General features: G+C 35.8%; 1 protein-coding gene across 20 annotated transcripts in view; it reads left to right on the top strand.

Moving 5' to 3' along the window:
• Positions 1-18257, top strand: part of EPB41 (erythrocyte membrane protein band 4.1) — a 200218-nt gene that overhangs the window by 142016 nt on the left and 39945 nt on the right. For 10 of the 20 annotated variants that reach the window (XM_015544635.2, XM_015544632.2, XM_042996028.1 and 7 more), the window contains 5 exons: positions 6903-7108; positions 10827-10883; positions 11053-11094; positions 12067-12129; positions 16521-16697. In XM_015544635.2, the coding sequence (XP_015400121.1) occupies positions 6903-7108; positions 10827-10883; positions 11053-11094; positions 12067-12129; positions 16521-16697 (545 nt within the window). The remainder of the gene's footprint in view (positions 1-6902; positions 7109-10826; positions 10884-11052; positions 11095-12066; positions 12130-16520; positions 16698-18257) is intronic. The other 10 variants (XM_042996030.1, XM_042996035.1, XM_042996042.1 and 7 more) reach the window with 5 other exon arrangements.

Consider the following 18257-nt stretch of genomic DNA (forward strand, 5'->3'; position numbering starts at 1 on the left):
AAACACTGAGGTTGGAAAGTTTAAGTGACTCGTTCAGTGTCTCACAGATAGTAAGTTGCAAAGCTAGGACAAAAACCTATGTTTGTCTGATGCCGTATCCCATGGCTTTTTCCACCAAATAGAAATTCTTCGTTGTTTAGATACTATGTCTGATGTATCCTCTCTTTGTAATAGCAAAAATAACCAAAGATTCACGTATTCATGAGTTTTGGTATCTTGAACAATTTAGAAAGCTTTACTTATAGAGAGATTTATGTTACTTTTAGAAATCACATCCTGTCTGTTTTTTTTCTAGCTATAGAGACGTCACAGTTCAAGACTTTAAAAAATCTTGATGTCTCTATTGACTAACATTAGCTAGTTCTTATTAAATTATACTCTATGTTTTTAGGGGGGTAACTCTCAAAAACTATGTCTTCAAAATGCTGTAGTAATGGTTGAGATTCCAAAACTAAAGCATGTAAGACAATTCTAAAGGAAGATAGCTTTGGTGGCCTGACCATTAGTATCACAGAGTTTTGGGACTGGGACACAATTTTTGGAAATAATTTATTCCAGCCACCTAATTTTATAGAAGCGAGCCTAAAAAGTAATTTCTCCAAAGTACGTGTATCCTAAGTACAAACTTAGAATAGAATCCTGTACATTTTCTGGTCAGTCCCTTTTTACCTTCATATATCCCATGATGCTTTCTTTGTATCTTTACATCCTGAGAATTTTTTTTTAAGATGCACAACTACATCTTAAATCATCAAGATGACTGGTCTTGATAATTACCACAATTCTTGTTACATTGTAAGTGCTTAATAAATGAATGTTGAAAATAAGATTGTTAATTTTTCCTGTTGAGTTGAATGTGAGCAGAATTTTATGCTCTACTTTCTATTTGATGTTTTAAGTGCATTAGAATATCCTATTACAACTGTTGTCCCTCTCTTTAATTTTTTCCACTTGGGAGAAAAGTATTGTTGTTGTTTTATTTTTCAAACCTTCACTCAAATCCTGATGACTAATGAAGTTAAATACCTTTTCATAGTTTATAGGTCATTTGTATATCATTGTTTCTGGAGTGCCTGTTCAAATTTTTTGCTCATATTTTTATTGTGCTGTCTTACTAGTTTATAGGAGTTCTTAATCCATGTCTCACTCCCAATCTCAGGGAGAAAGCATCAGTATTTCATAATTAAGTATGATGTTTGTTCTAGGGTTTGTTAGCTACCCGTTATCTGATAAGGAAGTTTTCTTTTATTCCTAGTTTCCTGAGAGTTTTTATCATAAACGAATGGTGACTTTTAATTCATTAGTTAATGTACATTTGACCTTTGAAAAACTTGATTTTCGCAGTCAGTTAAGCGTCCGACTTCAGCCAGGTCACGATCTCGCGGTCCGTGAGTTCGAGCCCCGCGTCAGGCTCTGGGCTGATGGCTCGGAGCCTGGAGCCTGCTTCCGATTCTGTGTCTCCCTCTCTCTCTGCCCCTCCCCCGTTCATGCTCTGTCTCTCTCTGTCCCAAAAATAAATAAAAAACGTTGAAAAAAATTAAAAAAAAAAAAAAAAAGAAAAACTTGATTTTGAACTGCATGGGTCTACCTACAGGCAGATTTTTTTGATAAATATAACATAGTGCTATCAATGTATTTTCTCATCCTCACGATTATCTTAATAATATTCTTTTCTCTAGCTTACTTTATTGTAAGAATACAATATATAATATTTGTAACATATAAAATATGTGTTAATCAACTGTTTGTGTTATCAGTAAGGCTTCCAGTCAACAGTAGACTATAGTAACTAAGTTTGGGGGGAATTAAAAGTTATATACAGATTTTTAACTGCATGGAGGGGTTGGTGTCTCTAACACCTGTGTTGTTCAAGGGTCAGCTGTAATAATAGGATTTTTCTCCCTCTCTGTATTAAGTGGTAGATTACACTGATTAATTTTCAGTCATTAAACCAACTTTACATTCTTGGAGTAAATGCAATTTGATTATGTTTTTCTTACTATATTATTTTAGAATTTTTTGTAACTATTTTTGTAAGAGAGAGAAGCCTGTCATTTTCTTTTTTCGTGATGTTGTCAGGTTTTAGTATCAAGTTTATGCTGGCCTCCTAAATCTCTTCAAAAAACTAACTTTTGGGTTTTTTTTTATACTATAAATATTCTAATTTAATTTATGCCAGTTAATATCTTCATTATTTTCTTTCTATCTTATTGAACTGTTGTTTTTCATTTCTTGAAATGGATACCTTTTGCTGTTCATTATTTCTTACAACCTAACCTTAGAATTTAAGTGACTTGTGTAAGGTCACATAGCAACAAAATTAGTAGAGTCTAGGACTGTTCTCCCAGACCCATGTTTTTACTCTTCGCCATGACAGCTTTTTTTTTTTTTTTAGAAGAAAGAGAATAAAAGATAGTAATAATCATTGAGTGCTTAGTATGTTCCAGGCAATGTTCTAAATATTTTACATATGGTAGTATCTTTTAAGCCTCTGAATTACATATAAACCAAATAAGACAATTTTTTTTTAGTTTTGTTTCCAAATGTCTTTTTTTTTTTCTCTGTGTGCTGTCTTCTCAGTACAAGAATTAGAAACAGGTCTATGGAAACTAATTTTCCCTCTTTTTCCTAGATCCTTCTAGGAATCTTGAGAGAGAGATTTTCCCTGTTAGACCCCTCCATATATATGTATATATATGCCTCTAAGCTGGAGATGGAAACTTTTACAAGAATTGTTTTATAAGGGACCTCACTTTAATGATATGAATGAACGCTCCCTTTTCTGTTATATCTGGTGTTCAGAGCATCTGCTTCACCAGCTGAAGAGCTAAAATTGGTTCAGATCCCAGTTTATACGTTAGAATAGTAAGTCATAAGGAAACTAATAATGATAACAAGGCATTCAGCTTATATTTTTGTTCCACCTTTTGCTTTTCAAACCATTTCCATATATCCTAATTAGTACCAACAACCTAATGAACAAGAAGCATTTAGGAATTCTTGGTTTAATCATGAGGAAACTGGGCACAGAAAAGGTCATAACTTGCTAGGGTTGTTTAACTAGGTAGTTCATCCATTCAGTGGGTCGTGGTTGCAGTGATTCTTGCCAGGGGTACACCGGTATCATCTTTAGAGCTTTGAAGCAAAACAAGTGCCCAGGCCTTACTTTGAGATCCCTCATCTGTCTGTGGTGGACTTGAGCATCAACTGTTTGTTTGGGTTTTTTTAATGTTTATCTATTTTGAGATAGAGAAACTGTGTGTGTGTGTGTGTACGCGCGCGTGCGTGCAGGGGGAGAGGCAGACAGAGGGGGAGAGAGAGAATCCCAAGCAGGCTCCACGTTGATCGCACAGCGCTCAGTCCCACAGACCGCAAGATCATGACTTGAGCCAAAATCAAGAGTCTGACGCTTAAGCAACTGAGCCACCCATGTGCCCCCAGCTGCATTTTTTTTTGTTTTTCAAGATCTGCAGCTGATTTATGTGGGCCCTCTGATAATGAAACCACTGATCCACTCCATACCTACTGTGCCTATACCATACTAACAGAAATTGTGCTAGTAAGTAACAGAGCTAGATCTAAAATTTAAGTTTCCTTTTATTCGGTATGTTAGTTTTGAGTTTTACTTTTCACTATTCTAATATATAACTGTCCCTAAGTTTCTGTTGTTTTTAAACAAGAACAATATAATACTAGAATTAATGGGTCCATAAGATTATCACAACATTCAGAAATGGGAAGTAATTGAATTTTTAAAGTTAAGGGTTCTCTGTATATGCACCTATATCTTAAAATAGCTAACAAATGAATTCACAAAACTGAAGAGCCAAAACATCTTAAAAAGTAATCACTACCCCCAATAATGTAGATATAGTAAAAAGTATTGGATTGTACAACTGAATGGATGAATTATATGGTATGTGAAGTGTATCTCAATAAAGATACTTTAAAAAAACAACAACCAGAGTCACTACCATGATTCTCAGTTGCAATCCATACTTTGTAGCCTTTTTAAAAATGTTTGTTTATTTATTTATTTATTTATTTATTTATTTATTTATTTATTTATTTATTTTTTGAGAGACAGCATGAGCGGGGGAGGGGCAGAGAGAGAGGCAGACACAGAATCTGAAGCGGCCAACAGGCCCTGAGCTGTCAGCACAGAGCCCGATGCGGGGCTCAAACTCATGAACCATGAGCTTGTGACCCGAGCCAAAGTCAGACACTTTAGCCGACTGAGCCACCCAGGTGCCCCTGTAGCCTTCTTATTGAGAAAAGGAAAGAAATTTGCCTCTCTCCAGGGCTCCCAGGTGATATCTTCCACTTGAATTTCCTATCAGTGTGTGCATAATTAATTTTTGCCCTACATACTGTTGAAATATTAACCCATGACAAAGAAATATAAGGACTTAGAGATATGACATTAAAAGTTATTGATATTTAGCATTTTTAAAGTATTTTTTATGTCCATTGAGTATGCCTTCCCTAACTGTCCTATAGAGTTAATATCTTCCACATTTTACAAATGATGAAACTTTATGCCTGTGTTTCTAACTGCCAGTTTCCACACTTATACCTACTTTTCCATAGACGGTACAGATTGCCAGGGCTAGGAATACTGAAGACATAAATCATTTGGCTCTGCAGTATTAGTATTGGATTAAAACCAAATGCAAGTGGCAAAATAACACATGGTGAAAGCATGGGCTATGTTTCTATGATGCCAGGCAGAGTTGAATTAATTCTTTGAGAGGAGGTGTGAATACACATGTATAATGATAGTTTAACACAACTGTGAGCAAAATATTTTGTCACATTCCCCTGTGTTGTTAGATTTGGTCTGCCATCTGCCATTCTTGCATTGAATAGTTTAGAGCACCCATGAGTAGCAAGGACTTGAAAGAGGCCACAGAGTTTTCACTGGAAGGAAGATAGATGATTCTTACATTTCTACTGTTTTTCCTACGTATTATCTGAGGAATGATTTCTTTCACCGGAGATCATTACAGGGTAACAAGCATTTTTTTTTCTTGGTGTTGTATGTGTAAGGTAGTTGTGAATTCCAATTTTTTATCTGTTCTGATTCATGGAATTCCTTTGTTTTGCCTAATATATACTGCCTATCAGTCTAAGTTTATAATGAGAAATTCAGTATATTCAGTTTAAGAAAGCAGAAGAAAGTGTACAATAAAAATTGTAAGTATTTCTGGGGCACCTTGGTAGCTCAGTCAGGTGTTTGACTCTGGCTCAGGTCATGATCTCACGGTTCAAGAGTTTGAGTCCCATTTCAGGCTCTCTGCTGTCAGCGCAGTCTGCTTCACATCCCCTGTCTCCCTCTCTCTCTGCCCCTCCCCCACTTGTGTGGGGTGTGTGTGTGTGTGTGTGTGTGTGTGTGTGTGTACACGTGCGCATGCATGCACGCACTCTTTCCCTCAAGGGTGAATGAACATTAAAAAAATTTTTTTAATTGTAAAGATTCCATGCAAAATAATTAAAATTCAAAAGTCTCAGTACATAAAGGATAATGATCTGTCATCAGAAATATTAAATCCTGTGGAAACACACTTCATTCCTAGACACTGCCAAATAAATGAGGTTTACTACAAAGTATGTATAGGTTTTCTTTTAGTCCCTGAAAGAATGAAGATAAAAAAATCATGAAAAGAGTATGAGTAGTTGTTTTTGAAGTGATCGAAACTTAGATACTAATAGTCCAAACCAGAACAACTATTAACTCTGGAAAGCTCAAGCTTTTGTCATAAGCCTGTATTGCATATACTCTCTAAAAGAGTCTATATATAGCCTTTTTCCTAAGTCAAGGTTTCTTACCCTCAGCAACCTTGGCCTGTACACACTACCAGGGACCCCCTACTACCTCTCTCCCCAGTTGTGACAATCAAAAATGTCCCTAGATGTTCCCAAATATTCTCTGGGGGACAAAATCACCCCTGGTTGAGAACCACTGCCCTGGATATATTAGAGAAGAGAAACTATAATACAAATTGATAAGATTCTGAGAGAGGGTAGGACAGAACTCAAAAGGTTGATTTTTATTTTTTTAAGGACTAAAGGCCAAAGGTTTTGAATTCATACTATTTTAATCAAGTGACTTATTAAAAAGGAAAGTGTCTGGTTCAAAGATTTGCCCTTAAACAAGCATCAAAAAGTGTGCATGTCTTACCAGAAGATCAATTTATCAAGTTATTTTGTATGCATTCCAAGCAGGATTTACAGAAGAAATCAGACTTGATCCTTCTTTCTTGGAATACGTATTTTAGGTTTCTAAAATCACTTGTAAATAAATGTATCTTTTAAAAGACATTTCTTTTTTCTTTTTTTTTTTTTTTTGAATGTGTATTTATTTTTGAGAGAGAGTGAGACAGAACGTGAGTTGGGGAGGGGCAGAGAGAGAGACACACACAGAATCCGAAGTAGGTTCCAGCTTTGGAGCTGTCAGCACAGAGCCCAGCGCAGGGCTTGAACTCACAAGCCTTGAGATCATGACCTGAGCTGAAGTTGGACACTTAACCAACTGAGACACCCAGTCACCCCTAAATAAATGGATCTTTATTTCAAAAAGTCTTCATGAAAGGAATCAGACTTAATTAACCCTTTGCTTAACAAGGTTAAACAATCTTGCTAACTTTTTAACAAAGAGAGTTTTTAATTTTCTTATTTTGATACCCCCTTATGGGCCACGATAGCACAGTTTAGCTTTTCTGTTTTTGCTTTTTTATTGCCATCAGCTACCCGGCAGAGCACTGATGATTTATTTTATACCTTCTGTATGATAGCCCACTGGACACTGTGTCCTCGATTCACAATTATTTTACCTGGTGACTTTGAAGTAGTACAGTGACTCTTGCCTTCACTGATTCTGTCCTTTTTCCTTTCTCACATAGCAGCGGCTGTTGATTCAGACAGAAGTCCTCGGCCCACTTCTGCACCAGCCATTGCTCAGAGTCAGGTCACAGAAGGCAGTGTTCCAGATGCATCTGTCAAAAAAACAGTGGTCCCTAAAGCACAGAAGGAAACAGTGAAGTTCGAAGTGAAAAAGGAAGAAGAGCCACCGGAGCAAGCTGAGCCAGAGCCCACAGAAGTGTGGAAGGTATGTCATAAGTCCCAAATATCCAGTTCATTCACTTTCTGATTCAGACGGATTAACTCCTTGACCAGGAAGGTTTCCAAAGCACCGATTCTTGTACAATTCTAACAAAGTGATTTCTCCTTTACTCTTTCTGGAAAAAAGTATTCCCCATGAACCTGTAAAATATTTTCATAGAATGATGTCATGAAAACTAAGCCATCCAAGAAGTTTTCAGGTGACCTACCTACACCTAACTTATATCTAAAACAAAACAAAACAAAACAACAACAAAACGCATCTGGAAAGCACATCAGCACTGTGATCATCTGCTTTTAAAAATAATTTTTACTCATCCAGAAAGAATCTTCACATTCTTTTTTAAGAGTAAGTTCTGCTAGGACAAATTGAGGTTTGCTAGAGGGGTGGGGAGGGGGGAGGCTAAAAGGGGAAGGGAGGACACTTGTTGGGATGAACACTGGGTGTTATACATAGGGGATGAATCACTGGAATCTACTCCTGAAATCATTATTGGACTATATTCTAACTAAATTGGATGTAAATTAAAAAAAAAAAAAAAAAGAGTATGCTCTAATAGGATTAAAATATAACTTGATTCCCTAAGAGGAATATGTGTGCAACATACCCAGAGAATATCCTAGTATTGCCTAAAGCATATCTATATGGTTGTTCAAGTCAAATTGCTTACAAAAAGGGGAAGATTCTTATGTAGGAGAGGTTATGCCACTGAGTTGCTTACAGTTCTGAGTTGATTGTACTCACAGTCACTGATCTTGTTTAAAAATCACCAATTAGCAGATTTCCCAGTACTAACCGTAAATGGACTGATCTTTTATGTGTTGGTAAGCTTTTTCAACACACTTAAGCAGGGATGGAGTTGAGGTGTTCAGATTTATTGACATAAATACAAGTATCACTATTGACAACAGGAGTTAGTAAAGGCAGTTTTTTAAATTTATATCCAAGTTAGTTAGCATATAGTGCAACAATGATTTCAGGGATAGATTTCCTTAATGCTCCTTACCCATTTTGCCCATCCCCCCTTCCACAACCCCTCCGAGAGGCAGTTTTTGTAAGAAAAATTACATTTTATATTTACTAAGAAATTTAAGCACTTACCTTAGTTAAGTGCTCTCACCTTGGCAGATGGATTAACCCTGTTCTTTTGGAGTCAGTTCAATATCTAGTTTATCTGTAGAGCATTGGACAATCTGGCTCTGTTTTGACTGTATTAAAAAAAAAACAAAACAACTGTTCAACATGACATGCCATTTTTACTGTCCTCTGAGACTCACTTGAGTCCAGAGAGAGAAAAAAATTGGATGAATGGTGGATATTTGCATTTTTTTACCTAGCCAAATGTGCATGACATTGGCCATCAGGTTCAGTATCAACAGTGCCATTTTAACATTAGACTACCTCAGGGTTTTTTTTTAAGTTTATTTATTTATTTTGAGAGAGAGAGAGAGAGCAGAAGTAGGGGGAGGAACAGAGAGAGAGAGGGAGAGAGAGAATCCAAAGCAGGCTCCACACTGTCAGAGGACCCCATGTGGGGCTTGAACTCACAAACTGAGATCATGACCTGAGCTGAAACCAAGAATTGGATGCTTAACCAATGGAGCCACCCAGGCACCCCTAGACTACCTCAGTTTTTACTGTTAGGATATCTCATCTGGCGCTTTTGACTATCCCTCCATTTGTTATACCAACTGGGAAGTGTTGGATTACTGGAGTTGGCAAAGGAATCCTTTTGAGTGGTTAAGATTCCTTTGGTGTTCTGCTAACTTACTTGTTCTTTAGCCTATAAATTAGACACATGTATCTTCAAAAATAGGTTCCCTTTGCTCTTGGGACCTTGGCAGAGTGGCAACATCACTTCCTGGTATATGCTTCCCATTTTAAGTGCCACTAGGTGATTTTCTTGCCAATTAATTCTGTATACATATATGTTTTGAGATAGTTGTGTAGAGATCAGACTGAAAACCATCTCTAATAAACTTCCATTACTGTAATAGTGGTGACAGAATTAAGGGTGGCTCTAAGTTGATTTTATCATAGTAATAGAAAATAATTATGAAATTTACCTGAAGCCATAGTTATTATATAAAGCAATCGTAGTAATAAAATAACCTTGTGACTCTATAAATTTCTTTATCTAACATAAATTTGGTGCCAGATGGAAGTAGCTTTTTGGCATCTTGAGTCATTTGACAAGACCTATTGGTGTGGAATAGTACTTCTCCCTATGTACACTTTTATCTCATTTAATATTCTCCCAAGGGGTATAGGTACCTTTGTTATTTGGCCTCCACTCTTAGACTGAAGTAGAGGTTCTCAGTTTCTTGCTGTTGGATTGCTAAGGACCCAAAGCAAAAAATCATTATTCATTGAAACAAGTAATTTAAGCTTTACAAAATAACTTAAAATTATCATTTGCTAAACATTTACAACTCTATGGAGATATTATTTCCACTTTATCAATAAAAAACAAACTCAGAGAGGTTTAATAACTTGCTAATGACCACACAACAAATATGAGGGGACTCATAGTAGAAATGACCCAAATTGTCAGTTATCCTGGTAGTTAGGAGTACTGTAGCTGGATGTGCTTACGACTTGACAGTGTCACAAAGGTTGGTGTTCTCTGGTCTACCCTCTGTCCTAGGGAAAATATCACAATGACATTGTACTCCAAGGTAATGCTGCCAAGTGTGATCAAAAAGCGTGTGTCAAAACCACAGATTGGTGAGGTTCTGTAAAGAAGTTAATGATACAAAGTGATTGATTTGACCCTTAATAAAAAGTTTTCTAATTTTGAAATATCTACTGCTTTAGGCATTGCCCACTCTAAAATACTTCCTCTTAATAGTCTGGGTTTTTTAAATTTATACTTACTCCATTTGGGGTATATAAAATGACTATTACTAAAGGTATTTCAAAGGTAGACAGGAGGACTTATTCTCTTCCTATTACGAAGGATGAATCTTGTCCATCCAGCAAACACATGGGCTCTGGCTCCCTGGAGAGGAGATTACAGAGCACTGAATGTTGCAGCTGAGCCCTCCGTGTGCTTATTTATAAATCAGCCTTGGAAGTAATTGCATGCATCAGTAACAATTTGGATTGAGTTTATTTTGATGTTTTGTTGTCTAATAAACTCAAGGGTGAAACTGCCTCCTTAAATATATTGATCAACTAACAAATTTTTTTGTATTTACCTGCTTTGTGTCATATGTGGTTTATTATATGTGTGCTTTAACTGTAAAGATTTTCTTTTTGTTTCTGTCATGTATGTCAGACCTTGATATCTTCGTTTGTAAATTTGTTTTTAAATGTGAAAATACTTCTAGATCATAAAAAGAAGCAAAAAAAAAAAAAGCCACATGCCTTATTTAAGCACAAATTATTCTTTGTATAAATACTTTTTTGTAAATAAGTATAAAAATGTTTTCTTCATCAACAGAATAATTATCTTAATTTTCTTTTATGATCATTTGGCTGTCCATATTACTTTTTCAGCCTTGAAAATATGATGGTGAACTAATAGACTACTATTGAGAGTAATGTCCTTCCCTGTAACACCCCCAGAAGACTGCATCATGTTGATTACATATCAGCTTATTTTGCAACCAGCTTAAAGATGCGGCTTATTTGTAAATAATGCGATTCATAGACACCTACTAACCTAAAATGTTTTTACCACTTTATTTCTTAAATGTAGGTGGAAAAAACCCACATCGAGGTCACAGTACCTACCTCAAATGGTGACCAAACACAGGTTTGTGCCAACAGGCCACTTGTTCCTTTTCTCCTCCCTCCTCAATTTTTTCTTCCCCCCAACTCCCTTTCCTTAAAAAAAATACTATGAAATAAAGGTTCAAACAAACTTCAGTGGGCCAATATTTTATCATTTTTCTTTTTTTTTTTTTTTAATAATGGCAAAACAGAAGCTTGCAGAAAAAACGGAAGATCTGATAAGAATGAGGAAGGTCAGCCATTTTTCACTTTCACCAAACTGCATTACCATCACCCATGCTAACTTCTACAGTGCATTAAAAAGACAGTGATCCATTCTTTTCATTGATTTCTCTTAATCAGAATTTACTTACAAATAGTAGATATATATTTGTGTATGTATATGTATTTGCATATATTCACCTACATATGTATACCAAATTATTACCCTATACTATTTGTTGAAATTTTTCATTAAAATAAACTTTCCAGTAGGAAAATATCTTTTTAAACACAATGAGACAATTACTAAAGACCAAACCCGTCCTTTACGTTATAAGAAGTATTTCACAGTGGCACCATATTCTTAGAATCATTGACAATATTTGATGCATATTTACTATGGAAATCATCATAGCAGCACCTCCTGGTATTGTTATTAGCTATGTGTTTTGCTGCTCTGTGTCTTTTCTTCCCAACTATAGAGTTGGATATATCAGTTCGTACGGAATGGAATATTGACTAATCATGTATAAAGTGCCCTTAGAATTTCTTATGAGAGGTATTAGAGGAATACATACTGTGGTATTACTAAGTATGAAATATGTCCAAAAAAGGTAAATAATGTTTTAAAGTATTTCTCTGTGCCATGGAACTTCAAAGCTTCTTAAAGTCATGTATTTTAAGATACCCCTCAAACAGCTCAATTTCAAAAATGAACATAAAACAGCTTATTATGTATGAAGCCAATGAAGCTAGGAGCACTGTCTATTTAAATAACACCATCATATTCTTCCATCATTCATGGACAGGGTCATCCGTTTTCTAGTGGTAATGTGTTCTGTGTGTGTCCTTGTAGTTTTGTGACCATTTCATGTTGGCATATGCTTCGCTGTGGACATTTAATTTTAAATATTTTTTTGGTTTGCCAGTTTGCAGTTTTTTCCCGCAAGAACAACATTTTAATTTTTTATGCTTTTCTGTTTTTCCCTCTTTCATTTTCACAGAAAAAGAGAGAGAGACTAGATGGTGAAAACATTTATATCAGACATAGCAATTTAATGTTGGAGGTTTGTATGAACTTGAAGCTTATTTCAGTTGGTTGCCTGTAGCCTTCTGCATTCTTCGCTGATTTCCTTTCTTTATGCTGTGTTTGGTTTTGCATGCCATTGCATGAAAGAATTTTAGGTTTAAATGCTTTTGCATGTTGGTAAACATGAAGATATGCAACCATCTCTCCTTCTGACTCTTTTTAGTTTCCATCTGTCATACTTCTCTAAAAAATATATGATTGGGACTACCTCTGCCTCTTGCGGTTCCATTGTTTTACCCACTTGTAGAAAAGTCTACATCACTGTTAGAAGTTCCTTGAATTTTCCAAGAGTATAAACTCCCATATGTCCCAAGCATCAAATTTTTAACATTTTTTTTCATCTTCTGAACTGAGAGAATGTGGAAAAATAGGAAAATGATCACAATTCAAAATGGACTTAAAATATTGGGGATACCAGAAAATGACAGGAAAGTCAGGGAAAAGAAAAAGATATAGGAAGGAAGGAGGGGACCTGGTATTTAATAAGTAGTTAGTATGATATATGGTAGTTTAATTACAAAAACAGGTCTGTGGGCATAAGATTATTATTTTAAAGATAAGAAAACTAAGGCTTAGAGAAATTAATTTCCCTGTGGTCACAAAGCTAATAAATTGGTAAAGCTAGGATTTGAGTTAAGGGTCTATCTATTTCTATTAAACTATACTTTTTCCATATAGAGATAGGAACATGCTGTGTACTATAGGAATTGTAAGGTCATTTTCTCATTACATTCAACAGTGATGAGATTTTTACCAGACTTATGTTAGTAAACTTACCTAGTTTGGGCCTCCACATTAGATAGGGAAATATAAAACTAATTAGAAGATCACAGGAACTCTGAGGAACATGGATAATGTGTAGAAAAAACTGAGGTTACATTAGTTTACATATCACAAAGACTCTTATAGTTGACCAGATTATCTTACAATTTTGCTCAAGACAGAGCCAAAAGAAATGAGTATAACTCTGACGTTGGGGATTTAACCTCAATTTGAAGGAAATATAAATATATTGGAAGATGATAAAGGAAGTTGGTCCCTGCCTTCAAGAAGCTTAACAATGTGTGGAAGTAGGGAGGAGAGAAACAATACACAAGTAAACAAATAGAGATAAAATGACTTCAAGTTGTTACAGAAGCTGTGAAGAAAATAAATTGTATGCTGTGCTGAGAAAGGAGATCTACTCTGAATAAGATAGATGGGGAGGTTCTCTCTGAAAAGAAAACATATTAGCTGAGACCTGAAAGATGAAATATATGAAATGTGGTAAATATTATTAAACTGGAAATTTGGAGAAGTTCTTTTAGATAGATCTCTGGTTTAATGGCTTCTAATAGTTACTTAACCTTGTCTTATTTTTTGTCAAAACATGTATTTTTGAGTGCTAGCTATGTATGTATAAGGTACTTTAATATAAATAATAAAAATTATGGCCAGCCTTCAGTAATCACGTACCGCGTGATGGGCACAATACCAAGTGTTTTACATACATTTACCTCACGTAACATGAGATTTTTAAATCTCATGGATATTTGGCAACTAGGTCTCTTTGCTTTAGCCCATCACTGAAACTGGACCTAAATGGTTCTGCTTCTGAGATTAGGAAGAATGACATATGTCAGTTGATGTCCTTGTTCTTGGCAAGGTAACCTCTCCCAATCTCAAACATGCCTTTTCCTTCACGGGTCCATCTTTAGTGCTTCCTCTTGACTGGAACCTGCAGTACCAATCATATATTTGTCATTTGTTCAATGAGGTGTGTTATGGCTTCTGAGACTCACAGAATCCCTGTGTGTGGTGTGTTTTTTCCCCCAGCATTTCACTGACAGCCACAAGAGGGGATTTCTAAATAAGTGTGTGTTTGAAAATTAAAACTACTAACTACTTTTTGAGAACATTTTATATTTAATGGTTTGGTTTGGCTGCTGCTAAAATTATAAGATGATAAGCATCAAAAAGTGTCTAGCCTAAAAACAGCCCAAGTAATTTGGCTAACCATTATTCTCTAGTTATGGTAAAAAGTTTTTTCGTCTCCCCCACCCCGCCAAGGAGGTTCTCCCAAGTTATCTGTCACTCTAGCAGGGTTTTGTTTTTTTTTTTTTTCCTAAAGCATCTCTCTTCCCCCTACTCCTCCCCCACCCCCACTAATGCTTTGTTCTGGCCAAATAAGGTCGAGTTCATTTTTAGATCTACCGCCTCCTCCTCCATCTCCCAGAGAGAACCTGTAGCAAGTGTCTATGACAAATTCTATTTGGAACAGGTCCCTTTGAGATCTTAATTTTACTCTGTGCCCCCACAGGTTTCTAACAGAGCCAGCTAAGAAGGATGGAGAAAGCTCCTTCAGAAACTGCTGATTTTATTGCAACATTTATTTTCTCAGGTTCCAAGCCAATCCAAAGCTAGGCAAGAACAACAAATCCCCACTCTCATATTAAGAGGCTAGCCTCGAGAGTTACAGTTTTACCATAGCATCTCTCACTCATTTTTGTTTTCCTCCATTCATACTTGTAACTCTCCCAGATGTGTTCAATTGTTCTTCAACCAAGCAGATGTAATTTCCAGTTAGGAGCTGGGTCACAGGGCCTTACATGCCTTGTGGGTCTCAGTTGCTCAGCCTATTACTGAGTCTTTGACCAAGCTTGTTCATGCTTTTCTTTAGCTAGTAAACATGCTTTTCTTGCTGTCAGCTAGAATAAAAGTGCACACTGTTGTTTCCCCATGGTAAAGCCCATATTCGTGGGCTATACTCTCATTTCATCCCAACAAGCAAGAGGTACTTTTATGGGGAAGCTACAGGATTGCCCTTTTTGGGTTAGTTTTCTCTTTGATCTCAAAGCAAATATAGATGGTTTAGTGTTGCAAAAATTAAAAGTATAGACTTAAAGGAATTTTCTGAATATATATCTCCAGAATCAAAATTATGTCATGTGCCTCACCAGTTCTTTCTCCTATGCTATTTTTCCTTGGACGTTGCCTTTGAAAAAATTTTATTTAGGTGAAACATACATTGCTCCAGAAAAATTATTCAAACAAATTTTTATTTAAATGAGTTCCAGGTTTTTTTTCCCAAAAAAGGAACAACTAGTCCCCAAATTCACAGAGCATATTAAAAGATATATTTAATATTATGCTTTTCTTGGATACAGAGCTGCTGTGATATATAATAAACACAGAATTTTTAGCAGTCATCAAGTGACAGGCTCCCACATATTTTGATCTCAAGCATAGATCTCCTGACTTTTTTTGGAGAAGTATGTTGGACAAAAAACATTTGAGTTTTTGTCTTCCAAGTAGTATTTCTCATTTTTTTTTTTTCTTGCCAAATCTACCTTTTGGAAATTTTATATGCCTCCTGTTACATAAACCTGAATATTATTTCTAGCTTTATTAACCTTAGTTTTGATCTTTTGTCTCTGGAATATCCCATTTAAGAGCTTGAACCTAGTTGTCCAGTATTCAATTCTGTTGGAACAGTTGAGATATTCTAAATTGTCAAGGAGATATATAAGGTATTTGATGAATTCTTGTTAAATCACTTCCAATCTGTTGAAAATTACTGGAAGAAGGTCCCTACTTTGAATTATACTAAGAGATGAAGTAAAGCTCTCAGAAGCTGGAAGGCATAAAACTTTTAGTTTGTGTGAATAGTATTGGTAAAGAAAAAAAGTCATTATATTACATACCCAAGTGATTTTTCAGAGGCAGTAACAATTTGCTCTCGAGGCTTGAGCCAGGAATTCAAGTAATAAATTCTTACAACAAGAAAGGGCTTTTCTTGTTTATGAAAACCAGCAATAGCCACCTAGTAAAAGGGAAGCAAAACGATCTCCAGGTAGAAATAGAGGGATGCTATATGTTTGCAACTCACCAAAGCAAAGCAGCCAATGGTGGCAGTTGCGTCTTTTATTATGTCCTTTGTTTAACTAGTTGCTCCTCATTTATTGCCATCTCCATCCTGCCTAAGCTGAGCCTCAATCAGTTCCTATCAAGCTGAGACTAATTGAGCTGTGAGATTGCCTTCTTGGGATGAGGAGTTGGAGATCAAACACTGTGTCATAATGGGAAGAAAAATTGTAAAATTAAGGAGTGAGGTCCATGGGTTACATAACTGCTAAAAGCTGTGGGTTATGATGCTTTACTGCTTCCAAGAAAAGCACGTCATTAAAAAAAAAAAAAAAAAAAAAAAAAAAAGGCAAGCCAATATACCATGTTGCATATTTAAAATTTGAATGCAATTTATGGATTCATAACATCTGCCCTGGATGTGGTGTGTTTTCTACCAGTGCCCGCAGTCTGATGGGCTTCCTTTGATGTGTTCTTTTTCTCTTGAGTATTTATTGTTTTGCATCTTTGTCCTTTCAACTATAGGATTTAGACAAAAGTCAAGAAGAGATAAAAAAACATCATGCCAGCATCAGTGAGCTGAAAAAGAACTTTATGGAATCTGTACCAGAACCACGGCCTAGTGAATGGGATAAACGCTTATCCACTCACTCCCCATTCCGAACACTTAACATCAATGGGCAGCTTCCCACAGGAGAAGGAGTGAGTACTTTGTCCATGTGACCATTTGTGAGAATGAATGAAATAAATGTTTTTGTGTATTAATGTTCTGTATCTGAAAGTAAGTTTAGAGCCGAAATTTGGTTTTGATTCTTCACCAGTTCATTGCAGCTTTAAGGCATGCATAATCAAACACTTGTTTTTTAAGTCCTGTGGGCTACCCAGTGGAATTATAGGAGCCATTAGAACTACCATTAGATGATCAGACTCTTGAGAACTCCCTCCTTCTGGCTAGTGTGTGTTTACAAATTGACCATAAGCCAGTGGAACTTTATGTTCAAACTGTGCCTCCAAGGACCAGAGAGTTTACTAAATTTAGTAAGGTCAAAATTGGAACAGGATAAACATTTTTTTAAAACTTTATTTGAACATTTGCACAACTTAAAAATGTCTGGAATGGTTGACCACAATTATATAATAAACCAAGGAGGCCCCTAAGCCAGAGAATGCAGAATACCACATATTAGTGATTGTATTTCAATTTTAGAAAAACCGTTGATGATTTATTTTATCTTTATGAGTCACATCAAACTTTTAACACATTGTTTTATAAGATAATCACAAGTAGAAGAAGTCAGAGACACCTTTGGGAAGCTGTTCTTTTTGTGTTATTGTTGTCATTACCTGTCTTAGAAATCCTACACTTGACTAAATAAATCTGTGAAATGGAGTATCTTAAAAGTTACCTTAAGCATGTAGTTAAAAATTCTCTACTTAATCTTTAGCCTATTCAGGTTAATATTTATATAAATAGTCACAATGACCTAATGAGTGGTTATGATGATTTTTAAAATTATATGCTTGCTTTTTGCCAAAAGCAGTAGCAATTCTAGTTAAAGGTAGTGATGTCTTAATACCTTTAAAAAAAAAAAACACCTTGTTTTTATATTCAGAATTCATGGTAAACTATCCATGTTTGTCTAGTTTCTGGAACTGGAGAAGATGATAAAAATTGTCTCACGAAGGGTACTTTTTATATTTTTCAAAATGCGATTGGAATTGGCTAACAATTCACCAAGACTGGAGAATTCCCGAATATGGGTAGCTGGTTACTGGGGGTGACAGGATGCCGTTGTCCTTATTCATTGTCCTCTCTGCCTCCATTCCCTGATATAAATGGACATCCGTTTTGTATCCTAAATCTAGATAATGTACCCTGAACTAAGACAGTGACTCTGCTTTCTACAAACCTAGACACCAGGAGAAATGTCTTGTTGCTATCATGCCTGGTTAACCCTCTCTGTAAACCATAACTGCATATTTTCTAGAAGTTTTCTTTTTGACTCTGTGGAAATAATAAAAGATGCTCAATTACTTCAAAAAAGTAACTTAATACTCTCCTGGATTAAGTTTGGTAAATTTGAATCAGTCTCCATTTCCAGAAAACATCTTATATCTTAATAAAACCCTCCAGAAATCACCTCAGGGCTGGTTGGAAATGGGTATGTCATTCTGTGGATTTAAAGAAAGGACTTTTTATAAGTTAGATTAGTGGGGAGTATTTGAGCCACTTTAGCTCTTATGTATATTACTCCTCTAAAT

Source organism: Panthera tigris, chromosome C1 (assembly GCF_018350195.1).
Source record: "Panthera tigris isolate Pti1 chromosome C1, P.tigris_Pti1_mat1.1, whole genome shotgun sequence".
NCBI classification, from domain to species: Eukaryota; Metazoa; Chordata; class Mammalia; order Carnivora; family Felidae; genus Panthera; species Panthera tigris.